Genomic DNA, 26,041 nt, shown 5'->3' on the forward strand with positions numbered 1-26,041 from the left:
TTGGATGCACAGAATTAAAATACAGTATCTGGGAATCTCTTTAGAAACACTTGCATTTGCTTTCTATTCAGCAAAGTTATTATAAACAAACCAAAATGTTTATCATGTTACCATTTACTTCCCATCTCAGCATAATTGTGTGTGCCATTTAAAATGTTTACAATATCAAAAAACATTAAGCTCAAGATAAAACTAACATTTATAAAAAATTTTTTTTTTATTAAAGCCAACATAAAAATGATCCAAAGGGATTCGGTTTAACTTTGTCGCGTTGCACTTCCTGTACTCTGGTGTTTTCTTCCTTCATTTTGCAAGTAAGAAATGTATCCATTTCAATCAGCTGCTATTGCTGTTACTAAAAATGCATCCACACCTAATAAATAAAATAAAAACCGTAAAATCCACTCAATCGAAATCACACTTGCGTACAAGTGGAAAGAACGGACATAATAGATTCTGTGTTTAATACTGTTAACAAAATCAATTCAAGATCATTATTTTCTTTTACTTCATTTTGTGCATTTTTGAGTCGTCCTGCGTACCCCTTATGACTTAGAAGTACCCCCGGTTGAAAACCCCCTGCCTTAATGCCTTAACCCTAACGATATTTGCATTGTGTTCAATAAAGATAGCTTTAGAATCCAACATTATTCATCCTGACAAGAATTTGATCCAGTGACCATGCTGGAGCATCAGAGCTCGTGGGAAAAATGTACTAAAGAGAAAGTAACGTCAATTAACATTTTCTTTTCTGTGTCCTTCCATGATATGTGAGGGTTTTTTTTTTTTTTTGCATATTTTTTTATATTCATAATTTTTTGATAAATCTGTATTCAGGAGCTGCTCTTCAATTCCAGTTGCCTGTCATAGGTATATGTAACTCGGTCTAGACCAGGCAAAGAGTCTTTTTAGAAGTAAAAGCCGACGTCATCTAGAAAGCAGCTACTTTGGATCAAGTTCCCTTTTGTATTGCTGTGCACTAGATGGCGCTGGCACTTACTAATATAAAGAAATTTTGGATGACCTATTCTACATGTGTTTATGGCAAGCAACTAGGACAGAAAAGCTCAATCTGTAGAATTGGAATTTATCCACCCTGCTTTTCTTCCCAAGATGTTAGCTGCAATTTTTCCGTTACAGAATTACTGTAAGTACCTTTGCAGGAAAAACACTCTTGGATTACTAATTAAATACCGGATTCTGCCAAGTCAACGCCAAGGGGGTGTAAAGTTGTCGTTAAGGCAAAAATGTGGGTGCGTTGACTCAGGCAGGGGCGAAATTACAGGCATTATTGCAGAGGGAGTATTTTTAACATTAGGTAGATTACGTTTACAATTAGGCAGACTTGAAATTCAAAAGGTAGAGAACAGCACACAGTCACGATAAAGAATCAAGAAATGCAGTTAACATATTTATTGACTGGTGAAATACAATTCAAGATTTGAAATGACAAAACAGTATGTCCACTGTTTTGTCATTTCAAATATTTTCACAAAACAAACATTAAACTTTAACGCTGCAGTGTCCTGTGCAAACCCACATCATGAAAAACCACGTTTGTAAATGAAAAATGCTAAAAGTTGCTACATTTAAAAAAATATACAAACATTTTTTCCACTAAAATTAAGGGCTTACATAATCTGCGCAAGTAAGAAATTGCAGTGTCTAGTGTGAAAACACAACACAAAATAATAAATTAACATCCAAAGTAGCACTATAGCGTTACAATGTTCAGTACAAAAAAAATGGTGCCTGAGGTACAAGCTCTTGCAGTGTCTAAAAAACAAACAAAAATATATATATATATATATGGATTGTATCGTACAGGAAAGTGTAAATCAATCACACTGCAGAGTCTGTATCATCTGATCCGAAACCGACAAAGGCTGCGTTTTCGTTATCTAAACCGAAGATAACCGCAACCCCAACCATGAATCATTAACACACAGAGCAACTACTTCTAGGCAGTTTTTTCTATTCACGTGAGCCGCAACATTTCACCTCAGGCATTTTTTGCACATGGTTATTAAAAACCGGAAATGAATGGTAAAAATGTTACTTTCAGCTAAAAGTTGGAGTGGGGTGATCGTTCAAACTGGTGCGTTGACTCGGCAGAATCCGGTAGTTTAAGTATGTTATAAAGAAAAATAATTAAATACTGGGCATTTAAATCTATAAGGGCACACAGTGTTATTTATTGGCCTGTATCCAGTGGCGTTCTTTCTTTCTGCCTCTTGCAGTGTCCAGTATACCGTACAAAAACATTAACTTCTAATGCATTCAAAATAAAGGCAAAAACAGCAATACGTAGTGAATAAAATAAAGTTTACACACAAGAAACTAAATTATTTGACACACTGATTCACCCCACTTTAAACATTTCTAATTGAACGGATATTCACTCAAAATGTGATTGCTGAATATCACAGTAAAAGTGTTGACTGCTACTAGTCAAACAAAGGTACTTGAGACACTAAATCTTCAATTCCAGTGCTTTTGGTTTGTAAGAACTGTTTTAAATATATGAAATGTACTGTTTAAGGAAGTTGACAGCAATTGACTACCGTGGATTTGTTGACTGACTAATCCACAGTTCTATGTTGTCACAAATGCACAGTTTTCAGTTGAAAATTTAAAAAAGATCAAATGGTGATGTTGTAAATGTAAATGTAATAATAGTAATAATAATAATAATAATAAAAACTAAAATTTTTACTGATCATAACCTTTTTACCACCAAAATGTACAATATGCTTGACATGCCTGGGTTAAACAAAGAAGCATGCCACTCACAGACCTTGTTATATCTTGTATAAGGAAATAAAAATGAAATATCGACGATAGTTATAAACTGAAGACTTCTGAAAAATAAGGGTCTAATAATGTAAATGTAATGTGGCATCTCAGATGTCAACACTAGATTCATATTTTGACTATCCAGTCTGGTGCACTGCCGAGTGTATGTTCTGTGAACTAAACTAAGTCACAACCTTCCAAGGCTTTATTTCTCTAAAAATGAGTGCTTGACGTGTTTGAATATTCTTCATGGTTTGGACAAATATGCATATATTCTTTCATTTTTACAAATAAAATAAAAAAAATAGGGTAATGTATACGAGTAAAACAAAACCAAAAAAATAAAGATGATACAGACTTAATTTTAACAGAATTTTACTTTTAGAACACAGGGAATAACTCACTTCTGATCAGAAGACTGAGTTTATGGCTTTTAATTCTAAATTTCAGCAATTATTAGTAAATACTTGTAACCCTGTCTAAATCGATACAATTTTTGTTTCAATACTCATATTTGTCCAACCACTTAATTTCAAAATAAGTCAATTTAAAATAATGCTTTTCCAACAGAGAGACAGACACACACACACAGCCCGACAGAGACAGCATTGCAAATGTAAAACTGGGATTTATTTAGAACGCATACCTCCATACCCTGAATGGGACTAGCACTTCACCATGCAATTCAATACACACTGAACAGTTCAACAAGATTCGAGTTCGGTCTGGGGTCCTAACTGCTCCTTCAAACGATCAAGTAGAACAGCCTATAGATATATATATATATATATATATATATATAAACAAACACCTCCACCCACCAACCTCCTTGTTGACCTCCCCCCACACGCAATATTAAATTATTCCTTCCTCCACAAGTTTACAAGTAACTAAATAGGAAACTTCATCTACAGTGCAAAGCTAACGCACACAGCAAGCAGCGAATATCACTGTGAACGAGGTTTATGTAATAAAAAGTTGGGAGTACTAAGAAAAATAAGGTTTCAATAATAAACTTGAAAGGGTGCGAAAAAAAAAAGGAAACAACATTTTTGTTAAAGTTTTATACAATCCCATTATCCACAGCTGGGTGCGTCACTTTGACCGCTGGTTCTCCTGAAGCCATTCATTATTATTATCACTATAATATGAAATTATCTTACATGTTCACGACCGCACTGCCTCCCATGCAGTCACACCAAGTTATGTTAAGAAATCCACCATTATTCCACCCTATCCCTCTCCCACATAGTCATTTTTTATTATTGAGATATTAATTTAACAGTCATTACCTTGTAAATAAACCTAAACCACTCCACCAATGACAGTTGTAAAAGACACTCCCCCCCACCCCCACCCCGAAACGGTTGTAGCAACCTTCATGCGACGATAGGTACAGAATATTAAAAAAAAAAAAAACAGTGAGCTACCACAATCTCCCTCTGACCCTGCACCACACAAGGAAAAGAAATTCCTGTTCTTCCCCTCCCCCATGCTCAGATATCTGATACCCATTGGTTCCCTGTGCCCAGCAGTCTCTCAGATCACTATAGTAGTACTGAGGTGAGCAGCAGGATTCTCGCTACACTCAGCCCTGTGTGTGTCATAAGGGCACCTCCAGGAGTTTCTTGTGCAAGTACTGCTTCACCTCCTCGATCCCATTCAGCTTCTCCAGCTCGTGGTATGGTAACTGGATGGAGAGAAGACAGAGAGAGAAAAAGAATATATCATGAAGAGATCAAACATCACATTACAGTATAAAAAGGTATTCTCTGGGCTGCACTGTGAAATACAGCATGTGGAAGGTACTGGGTTTGAGTATCTCCGTGGTTAGAGTGCTGGGGTGCAGTGTGGAATGTAGGGGTTTTGAGTAGCTCAGTGGTTAGGGAAAGGGCTGAGCTAGTCTGGAAATGTGGGCTGCAATGTGGGCTGTAGTGGGTTTAAGTCGCTCAACGGTTAGAGAAAGTGATGGGCTGCAATATGTAAGGTAGTGGGTTTGAGCATCTCAGTGGTTATAAAGCTGGGCTGCAGTGTGTAAGGTGTTTTTGAGTAGCTACAGACTACAGGATAAATGACTATATGAGTAGATCATAGCTATAAGGCCCAGTAAAGAGAAAGACATTAAAGTTCCCTACTGTAAATGAAGGCAGGGTTACCTGGAGAAGGACGTAGCCCAGTAGTTGAAGGTGTCTGTCCCGCATGGCTCGAGAGCCCACCAGCACATCAGAGTTGTGGCAGTAGTGCCACTTATCATTCACTGACATCACCACCCTGGAAGGAGGAAGCAAAGCAGCAGCATGAGCCAGCACTGAAGAGCAGAGACAGGACCCTATTCAGATTAGTATTGATCATAATTTGTGCCATGCTATAAACGTCTCGTCTAGTATTTGTTTTATGTGCTTCATAATCGCCATTTAAACAAAAAATACAAAGACATCTGTTAATGTTCTACATACTGAAAGTTTAGTTCCTACAGCTGCAATCAGCAGGTACTTCATAGCATAGTTTGGATTGGTTTCAGGGGTTAGTTCCGATTACAGGTGCTCCAATTAGCTTAACTTAAAAGGTTAACATACACTGCACCATCTCATGTTACTGGAAACCTGTGAATGATAGAGTTAAATATTCCCTCCAAAATCACTGGGGTACTATTGCCAAAAAGAGAGGAATGGGCCACTCGGCTCTAATTCTAAACATTTAAAGAGGGTTAACAACAAAAATTATCAAATAATGTTGGGACTAAATAATGAAAAAAAGAACGGGGTCAGTAAAGGTTCCTTTAGCCCAAAAAAGGTTTCCAAGTTGGACTGAGATGTGTATTTCAATCAAATCATATGCCAACAGAGGGGAAGCCAGGAAGATTCCACTCACCTCCTGATCTCGTCCCGGTGCTCCACGGCCCTGCGCTCCTTGTCTGCTTGCCTAACCCCCGGGTTGTGGAGCTGTAGAGGGGAGGCAGGGCTCAGTATCTCCATGCCCCCCTTCTCTGCTGCAACCCCTTGGCCTCCATCGGGGTATGGCACGCTCTCGTAGAAGCTGGGCAGCTCTTGCTCCTGCCCGGCTACCACCTCCTCTTCCAGGATCTTCCTGATAGGGAACTGGAAGAGGGATGTGGAGGAGCACTCTGCCGGCCCCCCAACGCCTCCCCCAGCCTGTGCCAAGCAGTCCGATGGGCTGCTGAGGGTGGAGCTGTCCTGGCTCTCCAGAGACTGCTCCTTGGCCAGGCTGCTGTAGTAATCGGTGGGCGGTTGGTAGTAGGTGCTGTATTCTGCTCCTCCCCGCTGCCCCAAGGTGCCCCCTGGAGGAGGGGGGCGCATGTGGTGTGACAGGAAGGCTACCTCAGGAACCAGGTCCTCCCCACTGCACTTCTCATGCCCGTCCTCCAGGGGGGAGGAAAAGGGGGAGAATTTGTGGAAGTCCGAGGTCAGGACAGACACTGCAGATTGGGGATCCGGAGGTATGGGGGTCCCTGACCCCAGTGAAAGGCCTGTCGGTGTGGCTCCTGAGACGGCTCCACTGTTCCCTTTGATCTGCAGCACCCTACCAGAGCTGTTGATCCACAGCAAGAAATCTGGACCCAAGAGAGCGAAAGGCAAAAGTAAACTGGCTGTCATGACGTATATACTCCTTTGCCTTAACCCTTTGCAGATGGCCCATTTTAATTTCAATTTCATTGGATCGATAATGTAATTGCCTACAACGTGATGGCAAGTGTGTCGTTTTTCAAATTAGCATTATTATTATTATTACATTTCTTAGCAGATGCCCTTATCCAGGGCGACTTACAATTATTACAAGATATCACATTCTTTTTACATACAATTACCCATTTATACAGTTGGGTTTTTACTGGAGCAATCTAGGTAAAGTACATTGCTCAAGGGTACAGCAGCATTGTCCCCACTGGGGATTGAACCCACGACCCTCCGGTCAGGAGTCCAGAGCCCTAACCACTACTCCACACTGCTGCCCTAACAGCATCAAACTCTTCGTCAACCAAAACACAGTTAGTTGGGTCTACAAGCCAAGAGCAATATTTTTTTTTTTTTTAATTTTAGCAAAGTTTGCTAGTTTTCAATGATTCTAGTAAAGAATCTGAAGTAGATGGGCCTGTGCACCCATCAAACTAAAACATAAATCATGGTATTAATGCAATTCTTTCTGAGGGTTGTGGCTATCACTGGTAATTCTGCAGTTTTAGGAAGAAGATTAGTAAATTACACTTATGAGAACACTGCTAAAGAAAACTGAATTTGATTGATTAAACACTTTTGTTTTTACATTCAAACTGGGTCATTGTCAGGTATACTTCATCACAGAGTGAAAATTATTTTCCTAATACTCTGCTTTTTAGAAAGTATAATGCTGAATATTTTAGGTGGTTATTTACACTGATACAAGCCCTAAAGTCAAGTCAGTCGGATTTCAAAGTTAGAACTGTCACAGTCTGCAAAGGGTTAAAAGGACCTGCACCACAGCTGTCACACTAAATTGAATATATATATATATATATATATATATATATATATATATATATATATATATATATATATATATATATATATATATATATATATATATATACAGTATTTCCTCCTAGGTTCATTTATTTTATGTATTTCCTTTCATTAAAACTTAAAATAATACAAAATGGAGGAGTTGTTACCTGTGTAATATCCAGGAGCCAGCACCTCATCCTGCTTGTAAGACTGCTCCCCAACCAGCTGTCTCAGAGCCTCTGCAACCAGACCCTTATAGCTGCAACAGGGAGAACAAATGGGTTAGATACAGGAACAGGCAACTGAGTGCCAACACACAGCAGGAACATCTGCAGTAGAATACTCATTGCAGCAGTTTAACGTAGGCAGATGGGGTGACTTCTAGTGTTTATTTAAAGAAAAGTGAAAACACTTTTGCATGACTATGGTTACTGGTTCAATGAGACAGATTCATATCTAATGTCAAATTTATATCAAATGAAAAGTGCTATATAAAACAGATGATGTTGTGTGTTGTTGACCAAAAAGGTTGAGCACTGCATTTGCTTCACTAAAGGGCTTTTACTGCTGTGTGCAGATGGTGTATAATTATCCTATGCATAAGGAAAACCGTAACTCAGCCATGATCATGTTTGTCTCCCTGTTTCTTTCTCTCTCCCTCTGAGTCTATTAATATCATTGTTTATGTATGCACACTGACCTGTACTTGCGGTTGACCTCGTCGGCGGTCAATGCGTGGTCAAACATGAGCACCTTGTGCCCCTCCTCCAGCCTCGGCCCTGTGTAGTCACTGTACTCCAGCTCCACTGCGGCGTCCAGCAGAGACAGGTAGCGGCGCACAATGAGAGCGTACGGGCTGTCTGCGAGACAGAGAGAAGGCTCATCAGGGCGCCTTCACGCACTCACAAACAAATGACTCATGCTTTTGATTATTCCATTTTGTAGCTGATGCGGTAGCTCTCGCACACATAGTGTAACTAACATGAAGCATGTCTCCTCCATTGCACTTACTGGTGACGTTGCTGATGAAGGTGCTGGAGAAGACGCGGTGCAGGATGAGCCTGGGGAAGTGGCCCAGCTGGAACAAAGACATGATGATGTTGACAGTGGCGAGTGGGGAATTCATGGCTTTTTGCTCCAACACAGACTCCAGCTTCTCGAAGAACTGTGCCTCGCTGGAAGGCCGGTAACTCATTCTGCTGAACGGGAACACCAGCTTCTGGATGACCTGCAGAGGAGAGGCAGAGAAGAGGTTCAAGGAGGGCTTTCCAGCACGCATAAATCCCATAAAGGCTTGAGTATGACATTAGAAAAGGAGATGATAATGGTTTGGTCACACCTCTGTTAAATATTTTGTATAGAATATTAGAATCTATTTTATAGATTTAGACCATTTGCAATCAGGCCAGTAAAAGAGTTAAAAGTAAAAAGGATGCCAGAAGGATGCTGGTGAAGCACTATACCTTGCTGTCGAGATATTCCCCCTTTTTGACCACAAACTCTGCAATGGTGTCCAGCAGTTTGGTTTCCCGCAGTCGGTGTCTGGCGATGTATTTTGCAATGAGAGCCATCGTATAGGGAGTGATGCTGTCTACCTTCTTAGGAAGCTCCTCTGAAACACAAGTATAAACACATTTTAGTACACAAGCACCAGGAACACTGCATCTTGCACACTTTTATGATATGCATGACTTGTCAGTGTTACATTTTCATGGAATGACTGTACAGCTTAACCACAGGAATGGATTATTTCATCAATTTCTCGTCAAACTAAACTTGGCATAGCTTTGTTGCATTGTGGTTGGTTCCAGAAGCTGCTACAATCGGATTTGATTGACTGTGGAAAGGTGAGTTAAATAAAGGGTCAACTTGGGTTGCAGGGAATAAATGCCTGTAAATATGAAAACAAAAGGGTTGAACGAAGTACCAGCGAGGCTGCTGATGAACTTCTCTTGGCGGTTCTCGTAGAACAGCTGGGAGCTGAAGATGATCTCCAATGACTTGTTGCTGGCCTCGCGGGTGCAGGCAGACAGCATCTCGTCGAGCAGCGCCATCTCGTGGTCACGCACGTTGCTGACGCTGGCCAGCGTGTGCTTGACCAAGCGTAGGATCTTGCGGTTGGCCAGGAGCTGCTCTGGCGTGTATCCATCAGCCTGCAGGGCACGCCACTTGAGGCGGTAATAGGAGAGCAGCAGGAAGAGCGTCTGGGGGTGGCGCTCCCGCTCGATGTTCTTCTCCAGCCCCAACAGGCAGGACTCGATCAGCGGGTGCTGGCTGGACGGGTGCAGCTTCATGCTGCTGCTGAACACCATGGAGATGTCCTTCTGGTTGAAGTGGGAGAGGCGACTGCGAGACTCTTCCTCCAGCACCTGCACGATCTGGGAGTCACTGGGCAGACCTGGAGAGAGAGAGAGTGAGCGAGAAAGAGAGACAGAGAGGTTACACAGTACCTGGTTTATATCGAAGTGACAAAACTTCAGAGATAGGTACATAGATAGATAAATGTAGACTAAATGTTTCACCCCAAGATTCACATTTACAAAAGGGATTTCTTTTTACCATCTATATTTTCTTAATATTTTATATTTTATATCATATTATGAATGTTCTCCAACAGTCTCTACAGTTTCTACTTAGATCATTATTTACCTGGCTTACTAACTAAACCATGTTTTCATGTTTTCTCCTCTGCATAAAGAACCATAGAAACCTCAGAACTAGTTAAAATCAGATAGCTGGGGCAAACTTGGCCTACACTTATTTTTTTATTCATGTTGCTACCAGTTCCTACAGCACCAAAAAAGGTAACAGATTACGCACTATTTAGTAATCTTTAATGAAACACAAAGCAAAATACACAAATAAGAGTAATTCAACAAATAACCTTCATCAAAAAACAAAACAAAAACATTTTATTTGAAGTGTTTGTTTATGACAAAAGTATTGGCACCCCTGCTTTAGTATATCGTGTGTCCTCCTTTTGCTTTATTACAGCCATTCCAGAACTTTTAGTTTCTTTTTCTTCAAGAATTCCAGAGTTGACTTAGTTGTATGCTTTGGGTTGTTGTGGTGTTGGAAGATAAACTGTCTGCCTAGAGCAGATTGTATCATTGTACTTCGTATGATGTTTTGATACATGGCTGCATTCATTCAATCTTCAATCACATGAATGTCTCCGGTCTCTGAACTGCTAAAGCACCCATCAAACCCCCTCCATGTTTAACTGTAGGTGCAAGCTTTTCTTCATTGAAGGCTTTCCCTTCTTTTCTCAAAACTTACTGAGGTCCATTTTTTGGGGAAAGTTCTATTTTAGTCGAATTGGAGCAGAGAATTTTGTTCAAGTATGCCTTAGATTCCTGTTCATATTTCTTAGCAAATCTTAAGTTTGTTCTATCAATTTTCTTTAAAAGTGTTTTTTTTGTTTTTTTTTTTTGTTTTTTTTTTATCTGCTCTGAAGATTCTCCTACCTGCTGTACCCATAATTTTCTTTGGATGTCCACTTCTTTCAAGCGTTTCAGTTGCTTACAGCTCTGATTGTGGATTTTGGTATTCCTTATGTCTTTGCTACTGTTCTGTAGCCATTTACTTGTGAATCCAACCCCTTTGTCTTGACCATCATCTGCTATGTTGCCAAAAGAATTCTTCTTCAACAGATGTTGGAAATAATTACTTCTCTTTCTGGCTATTGACTTTATAGTGTATCTTAGTTACAGTCTAATAGTTTTCAATTAATTAATACATTTTTTAATTAGTTCTATTACATTTATACAAAATTAACATACAGTAAAGGTGCCAATACTTTTGTCGTGAACAAATATTTGAAATTACTTAAGTGCTTTTGTTTTTTATATAAAGAATGTTTGTTAAACTAACAGAAATTGTGTATGTTGGTCTTTGTTATATTTAGTGGCTAATGTTCACTAAATGCTTGTATTTATCATGTTTTCTTGAATTATCTTATATTAAGTGTAGAGTGCCAATAATTTTCTGCAACTCTAACTTGTATCTAGCAGTGTACACACCGCAATCCATAATGTGATAACTTGGAATGTGATATTTTATAATGCAATACTTTGTACTGTGATATTTTGTAACAATTGTAAGTTGCCTTGGATAAGGGCGTCTGCTCAGAAATAAATAATAATTATAATAATAATAATAATAATAATAATAATAATAATAATAATAACAACAACAATAATCCACTCACCCAGAGCTGCTACAGCGTAGAGGCAATTGACGATGCTGAAGTTGTCGAACTTGGCACAGTCACTGACAATAGCGTCACACAGCGTCTGGAAGTCCTGCTGCTCTGAGATCTGCCGATAGTGGCTCTCTCCCCCAGCAGCTCCCATTGCTGGGCCACTCACCCCTCCACCTCCTCCCCCCTGCTGCTGCAGGAGCTGCCCAATCTTCTGCAGGGCGATGGGGTAGTGGTTGTAGGAAATCTTTCCCGGGTTTTGGGTGACCCAGCGCAGGACTTCATCCACAGTGCGTGAGCGGTCTATCAGGCGCTTCATGGTGAAGAAGGTGTCATAGCTCATCTTCTCGTGGATGAAATTCCAGGTCTTCTTCTTACCGTGGTGGTGGTAATGGCTGCGGTGCCCGTCTGGCCTCCCCTGGTAGACATGAGGCTGGTAGTTTTGTGGGTGAGGGTGAGACTGAGGGAGGTGGTGGTTGTCTAGCACTGGAAGCCCTCCTCCCCCAACGCCAGCCCTCCTGCCTGGCTTACCGCCACCACTGCTGTAGAAGCGAGTGGCATACATCATTGCGGGGTGGGTGAGGGCGCCGGTGGCCACAACCAGAGGGAATGTGTTGGTGCTGCTGCCTGGCTGTGTGCAGTCCCTCTGCGAAGCGAAAGCTGGCTGTCCCGCGTGTTAGGGGGCCAAGCCAACAGGGTAGTCGGAGCATGGTATAGAGAGGTAACCGGAAGGGGTTGAGGACAGCACACTAAACCTGAAAATTAAAGAAAAATAAAGGGGCTTTAGATACAACCTTAGATTAGTCTTGACACATCCTCCTGCCTCCCACAGCATCAAGCTACCTGGTTTATGGCTGGACAGATTGAAATATGTCTTTTGTTCATCAGCTTGACAAGTCAGTCCCAAAGCTTATTTGTCTGGCCTCAACTGCAACCAACGGACAGATAAAATAATTATAGCACTGAGTAACACGTAGCTCAGCTTTGGAGAGTTAATGGAATTGAAAAGCAGGAGGCAGTGGTTTAACTTATCTATAGCTGTTGAGAAATACAATTTAACAAAATAATTTGACAAGCATACATTTTTTTGGGTATAAACCTTTAATGCTGGCCAAGGACACTTGCAGTTAATTACATTTCAAAACAGCGTGCTGTGTACAGAACGGAAAAAGGAATTCCCTTTTTATTTCTATAGCCCAGCCAGATATAACCAGGACACTCTCAGAGTTATTTCAAGTTCCAGTGTAGCAGGGGCTTTTTCTGCCACACAATGTTTTGTTTTTCTCCCCAAATAAAAAACAACAAAGGATTTAATTTCAATTGTATTCAATTTATAATTCAACACTTGTGTCAATGCCATTTTAAGCTAACCCTGAACCCTTGAAAATGCCTACATCTTTCAAATAGGGGTGGGGATAGAATGTGCAAATAGGAACAGTATGTGGCATTGCATGTCAAGTCAAGTTTCACAAAATGTTCAACATCCAATATTCTAACTGAAAAATAGTTTTACCCTACTTCAATTAGTTGTTTTCAGAGCCCTGTATCTCTTGAAATCATATGTACCTGTGTGTATGTTGACTACTGTACAATTTATTTTTTAAATTTAGTGTGTCCAATTATAATCCTCCCAAATTTTTTCTCCAAATTTGTAATGCCCAATCACTTTTCTCCTAACCGCAGTAATTCCCCACATGGTTCAGGAGACCTGAAGATTCAGTGGGCGTCCTCCGATCCAACGGCCAAGCCAGCTACCTTTTTCACCCAGGAACTCGAGAGCGGATGTCAGCGAGATACCGGCCTCTGGAGGACAAAGGCTAGCCCTGCAGGTGTCCGCCCTGAGCCCACTGGGCGTCTGGCCAGCAGGGTTCGCTGTAGAGCGATGAGGAAAAAGTTCACTACCAGTTTTACCTCCCTAACCCACGGGAGCACCTGGGCCAATGCGATGCTCCCTTCAGAGTCCCCAGCAAAGATCGGTGTACTCCACTCAGCCAGGACTCACCCTGCACACCACACGACTGCACCTCTACCTGGTGAGCCACTCGGGGACCCCCTACTGTACATGTTTACAGCATTTATTTTTATGGAAAAGACACTGTTAAGCAATATTGAATAAGAAATACATTGGCCAACACACTACACTTTTATGTAAACATACAAATTAACACCCCTACTTCAATTATTTAAGCTTGAAACCTTTGACTTGGTGCTATAGAAACCACCATTTGACTAGTTTACAACATTTTGCCATTGGACTGAAAACTTTTGATTTGGGGTCAGAATGATATAGCAAAGATGATATAGTTCGAAAAAGTAAATGTTTTGTATGGCTATATGTGGATAGTTCTTGGATGTTTAAATGACTTTCCGTCCTTTTCAAAATTATAAACAACAAAGTACTTGGCAAGAGATCCTGGGTTTGAATGCCTCAGATTCACAATGACCTTGGGGATGATCCTTAAAAGTGACCTGTCTGTATTCAATTGCCCCATTCTTGCTGGTTCATGATGTGAACACATGTTTCACATTTCTGGACACTGCTTAAGTACAGTATAAACAAAGATAAGTGTTGAATCAGTTACAATAATTTACCGTTATTTAACTGTGTTCAAAGTTATACAGCTTTGTCACAATTTGTAATTATGAAAAAAAAGTTTCATTGTTAATTGCAAGCACTTTTCTAAGTGTTACGTTTGAAATGTGTAATACTGTACTAATCAACTAATGGTTGAAATGATTGTTGCGTAATAAACTGGCATTCGCTTTTCTGTTGAATTGTTCTCTCACTGTGGTTTCCGTTAACAAATCCATAGTTTTCTGTGGATTCATAATGCTAACCTGCCTCATACTCCCCTGCTCTTCAAAGTCACTCAACAACTTTTAGTTAGTAGACTAGTAGAATTAATTAATCAAAAGATCAAGGGGTGACATCACAGAAATGTTTTAAGGATAACTAACAGATACAACGTAAGCTATTCATTACAGCTTGCAATTAAGTGTAGAGAAATCATTTGTACAGGGGTTGAAACGTCAATGGCCTGATGACTGCCTGGGAGCAGTTACTGGGTTCATAAAAGAGCAAAATATAAGTTCTTAATCATTTAATTGCTCACTTGATCATTCTGGGAACTGTCAAACACATCAACAGCATGTGAGCAAGTCATCTGACCTTATCATGCCCCTAGTCAACCCACCTACAAAACTGTGTACAACACAGAAGGATGGCAGAACGCTGCACAGCAACTCTGCCAGTTCATGTTTTACTCTGAGCTTTATACTCTCACACCAGATTAATTATTTCAATGTGGTGAAACTTGTGTCAATAGCTGTCCAGGTGCAGATTCTTAAATCATGTTGGTTGTTTCAGCTGCTTTTATAATATACTATCTGAAGTACCCGGTGTTGCCCGGGGAAATTCAATATTTAAATATTTCATGCATGACAAATTGGGGAACGGTAGCCTTATGGTTTCCTATAAGTTATCGATCTTGGGTGTCGCACAATGCGCTCTGATCCCTTTCCCTTTTTTTAAATAACTTTTTTTTTTTTGGGGGGGGGGGGGGTTGCCATTTAATTTGTTTTTTAATTCTTGTTCTTTTTATTTATTATTTTGGTTTTGTGGGTTTCTTTATTATTTTATTTTTCAAGCATGTTTGATCCAATTAGTGGCAACACCTTGGAGGCTTTAATCAGGAAATGAATACAAGTGAATTGCATTGTGTAACGTTTGGTTTTCGACTCTATTGTTAGGATTTAGCAACAGTAAAACGTGATATTTTGCAAATTCATACATACAAGCCAGTTCTGGTGGTGCCAGCCATATGTAAAAATATAATGGATTACATTTGGTGCCCGCCTACAGCCTGCGATTACTTTTTAGAGGAATTCACCGTATATGGGACCTCTGAGCACTGCAACTGCACACCATCAACAAACTGGTCAGTAGTTATCTGCATGAAAAAGGATTACATATTATTTATGTCAAAAAACAAATGTCTAATGTTTAATACATTTAGAAAATATTTTCGCGCATTACCGGTCACCGGCATGGGCCTGCAAGGTACATAACTGTCTTGTAATACGGTTTCTCCACCACAAGCCACTGGCCACAACAGATTTAGCTGAACAGAAAAAAATGCCAAGTCTTAGTACAGTCGTGTTATGCACATAAAATAAAACTACTGTACAATTTCCGGCTTCGGGTTAGATGGAATGGCTCCACCCAAAGCTTGGCATTGAATGTATTTTTAATTTGTATTATTATTTACTAACTATAATTTGCTAATTCATTAGAATTGGAACACATCTTAAACATTTAAACCTTTTATGTTATTGTCACTTGGATATCACCTCTTTCATTCAAAAGTTTGATTTCAAGAAGATATAAACACAACAGTAAGTCAATAGTACTACCAGTCAGCTTGTTGACATGCAAAACACTATTTACAAATTAGCCTACATTTTCCAAGGTTTTCAACACTGATCAAATTCTTAGTGTGTTTTTATTTCCCAACAACATTTATACAAAACTCAAACTGACTGTGTGTTATGCTGTCTGAGTTATATGATTATACAGCACGGGTTTATACAGAAATGTATTTTCTTAGTTCACTTACATGTTTGTCTGAACGGTGACTGAGTGAGTAGGTACTAATATAGTAAGCTTTCTTCAGTCCATTTTCCAATACAGAACACACGCCACAAAAAAATAAAAACTTTAATAATTTTTAAAATCCTCTTTCTTCTGGATAAAAAAAGAAAAGAAATTATGATCCCTTTATGATCCCAGCTTTTCTATTTCTATGGACTTATTTAAAAAAAAAGTCAGAAAGCTAAATATTCGCCTCTGGTGAAAATACACATCCAACATGTAATAACTATAAAAAGTAATTTCTGCTAAACCTCTGGATTCAGAAACTGATTATAAATTGTAAAAAATAAAAACAAATCCGTATGTATCCAAGCAGAATGTGTTGCCAGGGAAGATCCGTATTGTTTTGATGTTTTATTTTCTTAACCGATACCAAAATAGTTTTTAGTAGAAAACGTTTGCAATGAACATCTTACAAAAATCGTCTACCGGTTTATTTTGTGCCCTCATTACCCCCGATATCAGTATCGGTTTTTCCCCTCCCCCGTTCTCAATCCTCAGCCGCTGCCCCTTTCTCCGCCATTTTCCCGGTAACCTGCGGCCACCGACTCCACCCACCCCTTTGCGCCTACGAACCAATCAGCGAGTGGCACCACTACCAAGAGTCCAATCATATTTGATCTCAACCTCTAACGGGAAACCCTTGAAAAGTAACCCACAGCTATAGAAGGATTAGATAGGACATGACGTCATTTTGATGTGCGTTTAAAGACGCCATCTTATCTAGGGTATCAGTGTAGTGGTCGTGTTCTTATAGTATGGAAACCCATCTGGGTAAAAAATGTGTACTGTTTAGTACACGTTTCAAATAAACTACTACGTGTAGTACTGTATGGAAGGCCATATGGGTCAAAAACGCATTGTGTAGTACACGTTTCAAATATCCGCTAAACATACACATTTGGAACAATCCGAGCACAGAAATGACTACGTGTACCAATTTTAATAGGTACGTGTTCTAAAAAAAATGACACAAGCTACGTTTACTACGTTGGTGGATAGTCATTTTACCAAAAGTGATCTCTCGCCATAGCGTTTTGTAAATAACTTCTTTCATTTCTTTGAGTACTATTGGGAGGATCTCATCCGGCCCAGGGGATCTGTTTATTTTAAGAGCTCATAGTCCCTTTAACACTTCTGCCTCTGTTATGCTAAAGTTATTTAAAACTGGATAGGAACAGTTCGACATGTGGGGCATGTTGTCCATATCCTCCTTTGTAAAAACTTGTGAAAAGTAATCATTTAATATAATTGCTATTTTTTTTTTCTTTGTCTATGATTTTGCCATTTGTATCTCTTAGACATTTAACCTCCTCTTTAAATGTTCTCTTGCTGTTATAATATTGGAAAAACATTTTGGAATTGGTTTTAGCCCCCTTAGCAATGTTAATTTCTATCTGTCTCTTGGCCTTTTTTTAAATTGATCTATTAAACCATTTTGGCCATTTTGTTTTATATTTAGATTTGTCTACTTTTGGGATGTAATTGTTTTGCACCTCTAGTACTACATTTTTTAAAAAACAGACATCCTTTTTCTGTGGCTGTTTTCTCTATTTTACTCCAATCTACTTCTGTTAGTCTCTTTTTCATACCTTCATAGTTTGCTTTTCTAAAATTGTAAACCTTAGCTTTAGTCATTCTTTTGGGGTTTTAAAAATCACTTCAAATGAGACCATGTTGTGGTTTGAGTTTGTCAATGGTTCTCTGACCTCTGTTTTAATTATAGAAAAGACGAAATCAAGGCATGCCTCCTCTCTAGTCGGCGCCTTGACAAATTACATTAGGAAGCAGTCATTTGTCATTTCTACCATTTCAATTTCATCTGTTGTGCTCCCCATCGGATTTTCCCATTTTATATGGGGGAAGTTGAAATCCCCCATTAGTATGCCTTCTCCTTTGTTACACGCATTTCTAATGTCATTGTATAACAGATTATTTTGCTCGGCGTCTGGATTTGGCAGTCTATAGCATGCTCCTGTTATTATGCCCTTTGAATTTTTGTCCATTATTCTGATCCATATTGATTCAGCATTGTTTTCTTCGTCCAAATTTAACACCTGGGCTTCAAGACTATTTCTTATGTATAGCGCTACCCCTCCGCCTCTTCTGTCCTGCCTGTCTTTCCTATACAGTGTGTACCCACTAATATTATATTCGTCTCCATCACTCTCGGACAATCACGTTTCTGTAACACCTATCACATTGTAGTTACTTGTTAGCACAGTAGCTTCAAGTTCTACCATTTTGTTTCTGAGACTTCTAGCATTTAGATAAATACATTTAATGGCTGTCTTACCTGAGTTGTTGCCTCTGTTTTGGTGTGGTCTCCCTTCTGTTTTTTTGTTTTCTCCCCCAAAAAATGTGTTAATATAACTTACTTTCTACCTTCACTACTACTGTTCTATCTTTTTCTCTTCTTTCTACTAACTTTCTGTTTCATGAAATAAAAGGATTACCCTCAATAAGCAGTTATAAATGTGTAGCTCTGTCTACTGGCAAAATAATAATATTAAAGAGGACCTATGGATCAGCCTACTGCTGGCTCTCCTCGAGATCGGCACTCACATTAGATGGTAAATCACCTAATTCTGCAAGCTGTTGCTCAATAACAGGAATAGCTGCCACAGGATCAAGAATATCTGCCACAGGATGAGGGATAAAATAAATACTTTTGACAAAACCCAGATTTTTTTTTAAAGATTTAATTGCTAACCTCATTTATTTCAGATTTATGTTGGGGAAATGTTGACTGGCCAAGTGTAAAATTCAGATTTAAGTTGAATATATTTTTTCACAGATTTATTTGTTAGATTCCCATATTTAACATATCGGCTAAATGTTCACTTGCCCAGTGCAAAAGAAAAACCACAAAGAAAGTGATTTCTATAATTGTTCTATTGAAATTAAAGCAAAGATTCAGCTTTATAATAAAACCAAAATAACATGCTGCAGCAGGGATGAAGCCCTGCCACTGTAAATAATATAAAACGTAATGTTTTGGTAAATAATATTTACATTAATTATAAATTTAATGTATGTGAATGGTGTTTGTTTTGACTGTGTTTGGCAGAGGTGGGGTTAAAACCCGTCCCTGCCAAACACAAGTGTAGTGTGACCAGAGATAAATGTTTGATTAGCTCTGGCCACATAAAAAGCATTCAGAGGCTGTACCTCTGGGCGATTTGATATTTTGCAGCATTCATTGATCCTTCTACAATACAAAGGTTGCCAGTGCCTGAGGAAGAAAAGCAAGCCCATGCCATCACATTACCTCAACCATGTTTAACACTGGGCATGATGAACTTTTGATGAACTCTTCCGCCAAACATACTGTTGCTTTCTTGGTGAAAAAAGTTATATTTTGGATTCATCTGATCACTTTATATTTTGCAATTTTCTAATAAAATCATATACAGTATATATATATATAAGACTGTTTGGTAAATTACACGAAATTGTGTGTTTTGGTGTTTGTCATATTAACTACTGGCTAATGTTCACTAAATGCTTGTATTTAACAGTTTTCTTGAATGATCTTATATTAAGTGTAGGGTGCCAATACGTTTGTCTGTGACTGCATATAGACTTCACACATTTTTACATATCTGGAAAACTGCTTTTCTAATTATGAAACTTGGTAGTAACATTATTAGTATGTTATTGGGGAATCAGATTGAATATAGGGAGGTGTCTGTCTGTATGTCACACTTAGAGCTTTGCATATGTTTGAAAAACTGTATTTTTGATTTCTTTTTATATTTTATTCTTAAAATATTTTTTTGTAATTGTATTGCTGATGATACTTGCTGGCACAATTGTTTATTTTTGGGTGATGCAGGCAAGAGTTAGAATATTTAATACAATCCCACCTTTCTCAATTCTGCCACGAGAGGGCTCCATAGGTTAAAAAAAAGAAAAATATCTGCCTTTGTTTTCACGTGATACACTGTAGCTTTGAAAATGACAATTTTATAAACAATAAAGCGTAGCTTCAAATAAAATGTAAGCTGTTTAAGTTGTTTCTGAGATCCCACCATCTGCTGATAGGCTGACCCAAAGCATACGGCTAAGTCAACTGGAATTCTTGAAGAAAATAAAGATAAAAGTTCTAGAACGGCCTTTGCAATCACCAGATCTCAATCCAATAGAAGTGCTTTGGAATTATCTGAAAGAAAGCTGTAGCCAAGAATTATGTGTCCAGTCTGTCTGAGCTGAAGGAACTATGCAAGACAGAATGGGCCCAGATTTCACCAAGAAGATGCAACATACTGGTTAATAATTATCATAAACATCTGAGAGACATAATAAAACCAAAAGGAGGACACATAAAATACTAAAGCAAGGGTGCCATAAATTACTGACATACTTGTGTTAATATCCTATTTTTGGTGTTATCTGCCATTCATGGCTGCTGTTTCTGTTGAGATCATTATTAACCTTTCATACATATCTCTATTGTTTTTTAGATGGTGAAATTGTAACCACCCCTTCACTTGCTTCTGTCCTGTCAATAGCCAATCAGCTGCTTCCCGTATTGACTTCCCCTATTGACTGACAGGCTTTCTTCATTGAACACAATGTGCTTATACTATGACGGTGAGTCACCTGCAGACCCCAGTAGGAAGATTTTTTTTTTTTTGCAGAATTAGCTGGGTAAAGGGTTCAATCTAGGTTTGGTTCACTTATCTCACAGAAATAACCCCTACCAATAGTTACGTAAGAGTTGAAGTCAAGGTAAAGAGCAACTTTCCTCCAGATAAATAAAAAAAACAGCAGAGCCCAAATAAACAGTTCCAGGCAATCTGCTTCTCGTTCAAGGGCATGTTCTCTTTTTCTGTAAATCAGTTTTGTGGCACGCCTGTGACACAATATGTTTAGGTCAGGTTTAGCCCACCCTTTAAGTGTCATTTGTCCATTCACCATATTGTAGAGGTGTCTCTCACAATAGCTTGGGGCACCTTTTTACTCCTAATGCAATCCTGCGTCATTTTCAAATATTATTTTCAAGTGTGTTTATGTTTACCAATTATATATGTGCTGTGAGTAAAGTTTGTTTGCGAGAAACAGTCCTCGCTGCCCATCAGTCTGTACTGTAGCAACAATAGCAACGAGCAGTAGAACATGTTCCAGGTGATGATGCATATCCACCTTATTCAATGCGGAAAAGAGGTGTCAACTCATTTAATTCAATCAGATCTCCACCTTCAGCACCTTGTTTTATTTAGTGTGTGCACATCCTTGCAACAAGCCCAGTATGTGCCTGCTAAAGGGAGACTCCCTCAGCCAAGAACATTTATTTATTGCTCATTCAGTTGTCAGAGAATGTTCAAGTCTTTAATTTGGGTCTTATCGATTTGTTAAAGACTATGAATCACTGATTTGCTTAATGGCTTCAATATATTTTTTGATAGAATGATTTATTTATTTATTTATTCCAGCAAGGATTTAGGTACAGGTGAAGTTTTAAACACATAACCGCTCAGGTACCCACCAGACAAACACTGTGATAAATACTGTGGTTTTAATCTAAAGACAACCCAGAGCACTTATGTTTTTTGTACATGTAAGTAAGACAAGAAATATGAGGAAGCTGTATTTCTTACACTCTTGCCAGTATGAAATTATGACAGTAGAAATTAACTATAACAGGCATGGGTAAGGCTGTCAATATATTAGCTCATGAACGTAATCAGCTTTGATAGGATTCTCATTTTCAAGGTGACGCCGTGATCAAATCGACCACTCACTATCATGTGAGAAACAAAATCCATAATCGGCTGGGGTGCAGATAAGATATTTAAAAATACCCAAACCTTGTTGTTGCTATTGTTGTTTATTTTCATCTTTGTGTACATTTTGCAATGCTATTTATACATCAGCACAGTTATCTGATAACAGGTACAGCACAATGCTGCAATTAGTATCATTCTTGTTCTCTGCCACATTTTATAGTTTCTTTACATTCAGTCTTCAGCTCGTAGCCCTGCCTCCTTATCTCTCAGACACTTGAGGCCAACGCTATCATTCCACCAAGATGATATGGGTGCAACTTGTCACATTCCTCAGCTCTTTTATTCTGTATCTTCTGAAATGGAAACACATTTACTTTACAGTCATATGACACATTGGGCCACGGTTTCTTTGCCCTTTCTTCCTACTGTAATGAAACCCCTTCTTGGTCCCTCACACTGGAGATTTGGATCATGGAGGTGGATAGCTGAGACACCATCATCCAGAAGCACAAGTGCAGTTGCTTTCTTTCTTTTATTTGAGCTTACAGATTCCAGCTCAAAACCTGACTGCTTTCAGTCCTTCAAAAAGGGTGAAGCACTCTTAGAGGGGGCACATCTTGCTGCAGCAGAATCATTACACTATACCAGCAGCAGGTAAACCTGATCTGTTTGTAAGAGATCTTCCAGACTTGTGCAAAAGGCTTTTATTGCACTTGTTGTTTTATACTTTTGGGAGACAGTCATCTCCAAGTAGACTCAGTGCATTCTCTACTTATAGCAATTGCATTACTTTTTTCTCAGGTCCTGGAATTTAATTTAAAACGTTTTTGTGATGCTTCTGCTCCGTGACTTCAGCCAAATCAGTTGTTTGACGAGAATGAAAAATCCCAGTACAAGCAGAGAGATTGAAAATCCACTTGAACATTCTGGAATCTTCTATTGTAATCTAGAGAATACTATTGTATTTTATACAATACCGTAGAAAGTGTATTGAGAATATTTGCAATACCTTTGTGACTTGGTTTCTTTGAACACAATCAATAAATTCTTCTTCAAAATGGTCACTTCCTGCGATGAAGCATCCAACGCAGTCCATTCGTGGCTATTGTACAGAACAAAACAAAACAAAACAGTGAATGTCACAGAAGTTTTATTTATTTATTTCATTATTCATTTATTTCTTAGCAGACACCCTTATCCAGGGTGACTTACAATTGTTACAAGATATCACATTATTTTTACATACAATTACATTCTCTTTTTTTTTTTTTACACTATATTAACTATATTTTTTAATATAGTTTATGTGTGAACATTGAGGCATTTCAATATTTTAAATGTAGGCCTATTCACTTACCAACAACTTGTATTGTGTTCCATTTATACTTTCCCCCCTTTTGATTTGATATTGTCATACTTCTCTAACCGTGGATCTGCTTTTCAGCTGTCAAATCACAGCGTGCAGGGGGTGGGAAATTAACACATCTTTGGGTTCAGTGCAGAAGGAATAATTGCTTGTCCGTTTCCTATTTGCTAACCCATTCCTTACTCAGATCATTCTCTGTGTAAAAAAAGAGTCTCCTATCGTCTGTCTTAAGTCTATCTCTGCTTAATTTCTAACTGTGTCCTCTTGTCCTGGTTTCTGTGCAGCACTTAATGTATTAAAAAAAAAAAAAAAACCTTCCTTTTTGTTCTAGGCTGAGTAGAGTCAGTTCCTTGAACCTGCCTTCATGGCTCACTCCTTTAAGCCCTGCTGGGATTAGTTTGGTTGCTGTTTGCTGGACTCTCTTCAACCCCACAATGTTCTTTTTGTATTTGCGGGACCATAATTGAGCACAGTCTTGGATCAGTGGAGTGCTGCTATGCTTTTTATATTATTGTTATTTGTTTATTTAGCAGACGCCTTTATCCAAGACGATTTACAGAAACTAGGGTGTGTGAACTATGCATCAGCTGCAGAGTCACTTACAACTACGTCTCACCTGAAAGACGGAGCACAAGGAGGTTAAGTGACTTTCTCAGGGTCACACAATGAGTCAGCAGCTGAGGTGGGATTTGAACCAGGGACCTCCTGGTTACAAGCCCTTTTCTTTAACCACTGGACCACACAGCCTTATAAACTTATATAAACCTAAAACCAATCAAGGGGAGTCAGGAATAATCCAAGTAACAAAAGACAAGTTGATCTTACTGTTAAATATTTGGAAGATTTTTCTCAGAAAGTAATGTACACTGGGAAGTCTTATTGCACATTCCAAAACTCACCTTGCTATTAAGGAATCTACATTGGTGTAGATTCTTTATACTGTTCTGTAAACATTCTGTTTCTTTCAAAACGAAGTGGAGGTTAAGATAGGAACGGTCAAAGGGCAGCTGGTCAGAGAGAAAAACAGATTCTTCTTTATTTATTGTTCACATATTTTACCCAAATTTTTCCTTCAATTTAGAAACCTAATCCCCCCCCCCCCCCCCCCAGGATTTTCTTCTCAACACCTCTGGAGAATTGAAGGGCAGTAGGCATCCTCCTATACCACCATAAGGTCAATCTCCTCTTTACTTGAATTACATGCCTCTTTCAATGTTTCTATATTGACTAGCAAATGTATGATTGTATTGCAACCCAGCCACAGCTCTGCTAGGTTTTGGGGTCGTCAGCCTGAAACAGTTCTCAGAATGTGATTTAATCCAAACAGACTGTAAAGCAATCATTCTTTAAATAAAACAAAAAGAATATAAAGACACTAGCTTTCAAGACCTCAAAAGTCTCTTCTTCAGGTGTAAATGGACATTTAAAACCTGGTCCTGAAATTTCTACTGTCCATGCTGCCTTTGTTTCTCAAAGAGGTAATACTAACATATGCAGTGTAGAAATACATCTAATAGATTTGTTTTTCAATAACAACATCAATAACAATAATAATAGTGAAAAAGAGAACAAATTGTCAAACAGCTATTGAAAAGAAAATTGGTTCAGTTGGCAAAGATGCTGTTGGTATTGGTTATTTTGTTGTTGCAAGGTTGTGTGGTTTATGGATTTTTTATGTTTATATTTGCCTCATATTTGTAAGTGTGCACCTGCAGTACATGTTGTAGGTACAATAACAACATCAGTATAATGATAACAACTTTGATTAACATATTCATGTATTCTACCAATTAAAAAAAAAATACGATTAAAATAGATATTAAATGTTTAAAAACTAGTAACATCTTAGGCAAACTTTTGAGTCCTCAGACTAACATGTTTTAAGTTGCTTATTACTAACACTAAGTTTTATTCTACTTTCACAAGCAATGGTGTAATGCGTTCCCTTTCAGCTGTTTTTCACACACACACACACACACACACACACACACACACACACACACACACAGCAGTACCTCTGTTTCTTTTACAGGATCAATGAGTTCGTAGAAACTGAAAGCTTTTCTCTGATTTGAATTGAAGTCCTCCACAGTGCGGTCAATGGCTCTTCTGTGCTGTTCGGGAAGCTGTTTATAAAGCAGCTGTGCAGCAGTAGAGGCCACCAAGGCTCCTATACAGAACAGCAAGGCTAGCAGACTCTTCATCTTCCTCTCACCCCAACGTCCGACAGCAGAACTGATGACATGCAGCCGGAGATCAGGCAGCTTAGACTGATTTGGTCAATCATTAACTTTATTTTAAATATTTGCCTACACTCAAGCTATTTGTTATATTTACATTTTGTAAGCGAATCTCACAAAATGCCCCCCTATGAAAGCACTGACCCTGCTTGGTGAAACTGTTATGCAGTGCTGTGTTTACAGGCAGTCAAATAAACTTTGTACCACAATACTTAATCCTACCTCTCAATCCATAAACAATACAGGGTTGGTAAATGTGTTTACTAATGAGTAAGGGCAGTTTGTATGTATTTTTTCTCATACATTTTTATACCATCAATTTGAGAACCCAGGCCCTTTTCCTTCAACCAATGTCTCAGCATGTTGTTAGAGGGCTGCTGTGCTGTTGAAGGGACCGTCGAAAACCAGTTACCCAGACAAAGACCTGGTGGAATATTTATTTGGTACATTGTGATAGACAGTGGTTTTAAACTCCTAGCCACCCAGAACCACATTTAACAAGAAACATGCACTGAACACACTGTAACAGCTTGTTTTATTTCATCTTTTTTTAAAC

At 38.7% G+C, this 26,041-nt stretch overlaps 2 protein-coding genes across 4 annotated transcripts; both read right to left on the bottom strand.

The window, feature by feature from the left end:
- Positions 1–3,404: 3,404 nt before the first annotated feature.
- Positions 3,405–16,730, bottom strand: fastk (Fas-activated serine/threonine kinase). 2 transcript variants are annotated; one of them, XM_033993459.3, is made up of 10 exons: positions 16,113–16,730; positions 11,506–12,251; positions 9,223–9,693; positions 8,759–8,907; positions 8,307–8,523; positions 7,996–8,155; positions 7,463–7,554; positions 5,668–6,367; positions 4,953–5,067; positions 3,405–4,486 (listed from the first exon to the last, which is right to left on the bottom strand). In XM_033993459.3, exons 2-10 carry the CDS (start codon positions 12,062–12,064, stop codon positions 4,400–4,402), a joined length of 2,550 nt encoding a protein of 849 aa, XP_033849350.1. In that variant the 5' UTR covers positions 12,065–12,251; positions 16,113–16,730; the 3' UTR covers positions 3,405–4,399. The 2 variants fall into 2 exon arrangements, with proteins under 2 accessions (XP_033849350.1, XP_058873185.1); XM_059017202.1 differs by lacking the exon at positions 16,113–16,730 and adding an exon at positions 15,387–15,408.
- A 5,231-nt stretch (positions 16,731–21,961) lies between these two features.
- On the bottom strand, positions 21,962–25,502 carry LOC117972384 (cathelicidin-related peptide Oh-Cath-like). Of its 2 annotated transcripts, XM_059017222.1 has the most exons (4): positions 25,261–25,502; positions 24,145–24,252; positions 22,889–22,981; positions 21,962–22,232 (listed from the first exon to the last, which is right to left on the bottom strand). In XM_059017222.1, the coding sequence occupies exons 1-4, from the start codon at positions 25,447–25,449 to the stop codon at positions 22,146–22,148; spliced, it is 477 nt and encodes a 158-aa protein (XP_058873205.1). In that variant the 5' UTR covers positions 25,450–25,502; the 3' UTR covers positions 21,962–22,145. The 2 variants fall into 2 exon arrangements, with proteins under 2 accessions (XP_058873205.1, XP_058873211.1); XM_059017228.1 differs by lacking the exon at positions 24,145–24,252.
- Between the last annotated feature and the right edge of the window lie 539 nt (positions 25,503–26,041).

Source organism: Acipenser ruthenus, chromosome 3 (genome assembly GCF_902713425.1).
Source record: "Acipenser ruthenus chromosome 3, fAciRut3.2 maternal haplotype, whole genome shotgun sequence".
Classification (NCBI taxonomy): domain Eukaryota; kingdom Metazoa; phylum Chordata; class Actinopteri; order Acipenseriformes; family Acipenseridae; genus Acipenser; species Acipenser ruthenus.